The sequence below is a fragment of the Antedon bifida genome, chromosome 7 (assembly GCF_963402885.1).
Source record: "Antedon bifida chromosome 7, ecAntBifi1.1, whole genome shotgun sequence".
Lineage (NCBI taxonomy): Eukaryota > Metazoa > Echinodermata > Crinoidea > Comatulida > Antedonidae > Antedon > Antedon bifida.
The window spans coordinates 8,636,299-8,643,908 of NC_136232.1; the positions used below are offsets into that span (position 1 = coordinate 8,636,299).

Genomic DNA, 7,610 nt, shown 5'->3' on the forward strand with positions numbered 1-7,610 from the left:
TTGGAGGTCTGTAATTTATTGTTATAGCCTGTATCAAGGCAATCTTTGGTCATATTGTATAAATTTGTTTTTAATCATTTTAGCATTGTAGTTTCTTCTTTCTTTTTTTTTCTTTTGGACCGTAAATATACTTTAATGGGACAGGTTCAGCAGAGCGCACCCTTTTTTGTTTGACCATTCTTTCATAAATTCCCTTGATATTTCATTTTTCTAAGTTAAGAACTCTACTTACATATCCAGGCAATCTTTGGTCATATTGTGTAAATTCAATGAGTGCTTTTAATCATCTCAGCATTGTAGTTTCTTCTTTTTATTTTTTTTTTCTCGCAGTAAATATACCTTTATGGAACAGGGTCGGAGCGCACCCTCTTTTGTTTGACCATTCTTTCATAAATCCTGTTGATATTTTATTTTTCAGTTCAGACATCTATTTACCAAGTGACTTATAAATCCTTTTAATTTCCAACCATTTTCTGCTTTTCCATAATGTGCATGTATGTACATATTGTGTTTTTATTACTAGGTTAGTAAAGTATAAAATATGTATGAATACCACACGCAATAATTATATTATCATAATGATTTGATATTTTTGTATAATGTGTAATGTAAAAACGAACGAACGCTTAGAAATATTTGCAAATCAACCATTAAGCCGCAGACCTTTTGAAATTAGGAAGGTTGTTTTACAAGTTTTTAAAGTCTTTTGCATCTAACTGAGCCTAAGACTTCACGCTCACTCACCATCACAGCCGTGCAGCGGGTGAATATTTTTAAAATTGGGCATTAAAGCTCGAGAAATTTAGGTGCGAAAGTGTAGTAGCACCATACAAAATCGGCTAGTTTATTGATTGATATTCCAGAATCACAAGAAACATTTTGTATTCCTTCAGTCCACACTGTATAATCGAGTATTATAATTAAGTTGTCTTAAATTAAATGGACTAGATGCCTCTAAAGTTGAATTGAATAAAAAGGAAAGAAAAGGATATAATATAACATATGTTCAGTTTTTATACAATATTTCATTTATTGTGTAATACGGTAACCCAAGTGAAATTTTCCAAATAATAATAAATTTAATATTCTTTAGCTTTTATATTATGACTATATTTTGTAAATAAACAAAGTTAATATAATTGCAATCTCTGTTAGGTTAACATAAAATATATGACAAAAAAAATCAGTCAAAAATGAATTGCCATCATTGGCGGATTCAGGATTTCAAATTAATACACTTCTTAAAAGATCAACCATAAAAACTGAATAATAATGAATATATCCTAATTTGACCATTTAAATACAAGCGCCTATAGCCTGCCACGTTTCGATATTCAATATTGAAGTTGGCTGACATGGTTCTACAATATCTTTATATGAAAATGGTAGAGTGGATAGAAAATATGTTGTCAATTCAATTCAAAAGCAAATACATTCAGTTTGTTTTTCTCCCACTTTATTTTTCCAACAAACATATTTCTTTTATTAGTACTACATTAATTAGTGACCTCATGAAATAAATCACATTGATTAAACATTAATGTTTTGATTGTGCATTTAATAATAATAATAATAATAATAAGATTAACAAATAACTAAACTGAAAAGGGGCTAAAAAATTAACTACATCTCTATACTAATTATAAATGAATTTAATCACTACAAATGCAAACAACATTTAATTGTGCTTTAGACAAAAATAAACCACATCACCAAAAGCAAAATGAATTAACTTTAATACCTCTATTAATTATTTAGTCACTACAAATGCAAACAAAATCATTGTGCGTTACACAAAAATAAACCACTTAAGCACTATAAATGAATTTAACTTATTCCTCTATTACCGTAACTATTTAGTTACTACAGATGCAAAGAAATCAAACTGTTGCTTAGGAACTTCTATTAGAAAACCATTTATAATCAATCAATAAAATACATTTTATTCCATCAAAATTAAACATTAGGTTAAAGTACATCATCAGAAGTTATGGAAATGGGAACTCAAAATAAGCTAAATCCCAATTAATAGTCATGTTTTCCCTTATTTTTTTTTGTTCATTTCATCATTCATAGCTGGGATAAGACCATCTCTAAACGCGACATCTAGCAGCTCCTGACTTGTTTTAACTCTAGGATTTTGTCTGCCAGCCCAAATCAAGAAGTGCCTGAACTCAAACCAGTCAATCATGCCATCTTGGTCCATATCCATAGCTCTCAAGCCTTGTTGGCTGTCTTCGCAGCGATAGCATCCAAAGTATGGCGCCATAAAACCATTATAGAAATGGTCAAAGGTCAGTTGGTTATCTACCTTACTTCTACCTCTGCCGTCCCATTCATCCCAAGATTCCTTAATTTCATCTATGAGGGTGTTGATGAAGGAAGAGTTCCTGGTACCCTCTGCAATGACGTCAGCCATCTCTTTTGTCAACTTTCCACCAGCTTGATCAAACAACATGGCAAGTCCTACTTTACTGTTATATTCTTCCTTTCTGCCATCTGAAACATTTTTCAACATCTGATCTTTCATCTTTCCTGCCATTTCAAGTGTAAATTGTGGATCTTCACCAAACACATCTTTTAGTTTCATCAGTACCATATCTGCATTCGCCATGTTTGAAATTCGAACTTCTTGTTTCATTCCAAAGAATTCAGCCATGTTAAATCCACCCTGTGCTGTAGGATCTGAGAAAATGAATCCGAACACCAAGTCAGTGGCCCTTTCACCGTAGATTGGTTGCTTGGGATTTGGCTTTTTACCACCAGTGGCAGCTTTGGTGACTCTGATAGCTGCTTTTCTAAGATATTTGCAGTTGTATTGTTTCAAGACTTTTGTGTTTCCAAGTCTGATCAGGTTCAAAATGGCAGTACAAGTATCGGCATGCCCAAGTGCAGCGCCCTCTATGCATAAGCCTGCCCACATGCCTGTAGCACCTGATGCAAGGACTTCCAGGTTAGCTGAATGCATTAAACCCCACTGCTCGTGCTGGTGGAACAAAAGTTGTCCATCATTCCATCCACACCTTTCCATCTCTCTCTTGATAGCAAGTGTCCAAGCTCCTAGCTGCTCTGGCAGTACTGCACCAAGATCTTCATATGCTAAACCCAGGATTCGTTCTTTTTTAGGAAGACTGGAGAGATAGTTGACAACATGTCTGACACGTTCAGGATACTTCATCATGGTTGTGGACAAATCTCTAAAGTTGACCAAAATCAGTGAATCTTTGGAAATATTTGCTCGAATCCAGTCGATCTTTTCTTTGAAATACTTGCAAACTTCATCCATGTTCATCTTATTATAATCAATCTTATAATACATCAGGTCAAACTCAATGAACACGTTCTTTATGCCAAACTCTTTACATTTCAACATTCCAATTGGGATGTCAGGCTGAGGAACTTTATCAACAATCTTCTCCCACAGTTCTGAGAAGGCAAACGCATTGGATAAGTCTTCACCCTTGGCAATAAGTTCCTTCAAGAACAGATCTCCAATTCTTGTCTGATGGTTGAAAGATTCCACGATGAAGTACTTGAACCCACATTTCTTAATCTCTTCATAGATTGCTCGCTTGTTCTCGATAGTGTGTGCCTTTAAAGTAGCTACGGTCGTCTCTCGCAAAGAGTTGTCGAGAACAAACAGTTCCATGTTCTTCAATCTCTCTTTGTCCTTGTTAACTGCGGACATTTTCTTTTCAATGTCGGAGTAAAATGGTAAACTCATGGTTGACTGTAAAATAAAACATTCAATAAAACATATACAGTCCATAATTTTTATTTTAATAAAATGTGCTTGTGCTTGAAGAGCAGGTAAATTGCCTATTGCAATTTTCTATGATTTTAGAATAAACAAAATCTGCAGATTTGAATTGTTGAGATAATAAAAGGCATTGATCACTTTCTTGGATTTGTCGTTAATTTTCTTTTCCACACATTAATATTTAAAGTACAACAGCTATTTATATAAATAAAATGACAACAATGTGTGAAGAGATATCAAAATAAGTAAAAATTGATTGAAGCATTGACCACCTAAGAATTGACCACCTAAGCATTGACCACCTAAGCATTGACCACCTAAGCAGTGGTCAACATGACAAGTAAACTAAAAGCTATAATGACATTTTACAATTGCAAGCTAACTGATATAGCAATATATAAAATCTAAATTCATTAATTAATAGCTTCTTTTACAGGAAAAAACTTTACCTTAGGTTTCTTTTCAACTTGATCGTTTGGACGAGTTTTTCTAAACATTTCTGCTCACCACCTGTCTATGATTAAATTTCTGCTATAAAAAAAATGATATTTATATAGATTAATAACTCAAGTACCTTCAATTTTCAACTCTACGGTATTTGTTTTAAAAAGTTGTTTTTATTTGCTTTGTGGATGAATTAGCAATATTATAAAAAGGGTATTGTGAAACTTTGAAAATAATCCCATGGACTTAAATCTCTTTTTAATTAACTATTGTTTTTGAGAGCAATATATTGTAGTAAAAATGTGGCATTGGTTTGTATATTAAACATATTTTAAGTTACTAAAATAAGTTTTCAAAACCAAACAACTCCAATGAGTATTTTTTTAATACCCTTTTATTTTACAAATGTTGGAAATTATTAACATGACTGCCATCAATGTTTTAACTTAGTAATAAACAATATTTATTCAACATCAACAGACAGTTTACATTGTTTATGGTCAAGACACACAGAAGCCAAAGTGGCATGTCTTTGTAGTCCCTAAGCATAAAACATAGACGGACGCATTACAATTACAAAAAAAGACATTTTGATAGACAGAAAAATAAAAAAATACAAAGTGAGATCAAGCATAATAAAAACATATCATAGAAATATAATGCAATCATGGAGGGTGTTAAAAATTTTAGAAGTAATGCAAAATAGTTACAACTCCATGATGCAGTGTACCCCTCCAATTTGGACCACCGTCGGATTTCAGAGATCTCGCTCCTGATGTCTACGGCTGACTTTGGCAGCCAGCCGCAGCCGTCAGTCAGTCCTGGACATCTCCGGCGTCCATCTAGGCTGTACTGTGTGTGTACACCGATTGGATGAGGAGTGGACTGGTCCACAATTGGAGGGGTCATGCGTCTTAGGCGTTAAATCTAAAATATATTGTAAGCATAATATGCAGGCAATAGGTAACAATAATTTTAATGATCTTATAAGCTAGCAATATGTTTCAAATATCATCTTTTTTATCATTGTACTTTAGTATAGGGAGCGAGGTCATGTGATTTTGTTCTAGAGTAGACTGGAGTTTATTCCAGTAAGATGGTCCTTCAATGAAAATTGATCTTTTATTTATTTCTAGTCTACTGTGTGGGATATATATTTGCGTTTCTTAATGTCTTTGAGCGATCAGTTTTAGGGTTTAAATCAATCAAGTTGTTTATAGGAAAGGGAAGTTCTTGGAGATGATATTTGAACATAAAGCATGCAATTTGAATTTTATATATATCGTATATATTTAACATTTTTAAACTTTGTAATAGTGGTTTGGAGACTGTTCTCATCGGTGAGTTTTTAATCATTCTAGCTATACGTTTTTGTAATTTATGTATTTGATAACATGTAAATGTATAAAATCATTTATTTTATCATTTTATCATAATGAATAAGGTTAATATTAAAATCGCCCATAATGTGGCATATTTTATTTTCCGAATTTATTTTGAATAGGAGATCTTCAATTTTCTTGGCGAATGCATCGACAGAGATTATTCCAATGCTAGTATTTTTATTTTTGTTTGGTATTTCTATAAATAAGCTTTCACAAATATCATTGTGGGTTTTGATGTCGATTCTTTCAATAACGTTTATGTGTTCATGAACATAAAAGCCTAATAGTTTGTTTTAAATTATTATTCTGTTTAATTTGGAGATGACTTGGTAATATTGTAAAAGTTATTGTAAAAGTTATTTGAAAAGGGTAAAAATAATTAGAAACTAGAGGGTACTCCGAGAGTACAAACCTCTGCCTACTGTAAAATTCCCCTACATAAAATGTCCCTGGAAAATATATATATATTTTTTTACATTTTTTTTTATTAGATGTAAATGTAAATAGGCTAACTGCACACTACAAAGTTGTAGATGAGAGTTTGGTGTAATGGTTATGTATCCAGCCTCTCACAGTTGAGATCGCTGGTTCAAGTCCCGCTGAGGTTTTTTTTTTTTTTTTTTTTTTTTTCTTTTTTTTTTTTGTGGACCTTGATCTTTGACCCTGACCCTTCAAAATTTAACCACAATTATATGATGAGTCATTGATCATTGTGGCTAAGTTTGGTGAGAATCGGATAAAAACTGTGGTCTCTAGGCATTAAAATAGTTTTTGGTTAGTTGTGACCTTGACCTATGACCTTTTCCCCTCAAATTCGAACTTGTCCGAGCTTTTGAGGCATAGATCATTGTGGCCAAATTTGGTGAGAATCGGATAAAAACTGTGGCCTCCAGGCTGTTCACAGACACACACACTAACACACGCACACGCAAACATACAGGGGTGAAAACATAACCTCCTTGGCGGAGGTAATAATGTGCAGTCCTTTATATTGGCTTTAGAATTCAAGTCTTTTCTCTACCAGTATAAAATAGCTGTTTAAAACTAATTGTGATGGAATGATTTTAACAGCATTGTATAATTATTTATTAATTATTATTAAAGCAAAACACAAACTTGTCTGAAGTTTGTCTCCTTCAATGTTTAAACTAGTTCAAACCAGTTTGCACTACAACAAAACTTCCCTTCTCTTTGACTTTAAATTTATCCAACTTTACTTATTCTTGACCGCTTGACTAACAAATTGTTTTAATACCTTACAGTAAACTCCCAAGAGAATGAACCTATGGATTCCCAAACCCCCCCCCCCCCCCCCTCATCACATCTTTTTAATCTTACCTGTAAATAAACTGTTGTCCTTGAAGGAATATTCTTCTGAAGCGCAATTCTTTATGTTGGATAACCGAGCACCATAAATTCTCTTATGGCATTTTTCCAAGTTAAGAGCTGTACTTACATATCCATGTAATCTTTGGTCTATATTGTGTAAATTTGTTGAGTGCTTTGAATCATCTCAGCATTGTAGTTTCTTCTTTTTATTTCATTTTTCTTGCACTGAGTAAATATACCTGAATGGAACCGGGTTGGCGAAACGCACTTTCTTTTGTTTGACCATTCTTTCATAAATCCTGTTGATATTTTATTTTTCAGTTCAGACATCTATTTACCAAGTGACTTATAAATCCTTTTAATTTCCAACCATTGTCTGCTTTTCCATAATGCGCATGTATGTACATATTGTGTATTTATTACTAGGTTAATCAAGTATAAAATATGTATGCATACCACATGCAATAATTATATTATAATGCTTTGATATAAGTGCAAGGTAACTACGAGCACTTAGAAATATTTGCAAATCAACCGTTAGACCGCAAACCTTTTGAAATTAGGAAGGTTGTTTTAGTTTCCACCACTCAAAGAGCAGAGTGAAATTTACTTTCTCAAACATATTTCCATAGTAGTATCAATTAAAAACCGTGAAGGCAGCGAATAAAAAAAGTCTTTCACACCTAACTGGG

The 7,610-nt window shown here is 32.9% G+C and overlaps 1 protein-coding gene across 1 annotated transcript; it reads right to left on the minus strand.

Moving 5' to 3' along the window:
- Positions 1 to 1,053: 1,053 nt before the first annotated feature.
- On the minus strand, positions 1,054 to 6,977 carry LOC144847876 (uncharacterized). Its single transcript, XM_078704437.1, has 3 exons — positions 6,928 to 6,977; positions 4,210 to 4,291; positions 1,054 to 3,730 (listed from the first exon to the last, which is right to left on the minus strand). Exons 2-3 carry the CDS (start codon positions 4,255 to 4,257, stop codon positions 2,045 to 2,047), a joined length of 1,734 nt encoding a protein of 577 aa, XP_078560563.1. The 5' UTR covers positions 4,258 to 4,291; positions 6,928 to 6,977; the 3' UTR covers positions 1,054 to 2,044.
- Between the last annotated feature and the right edge of the window lie 633 nt (positions 6,978 to 7,610).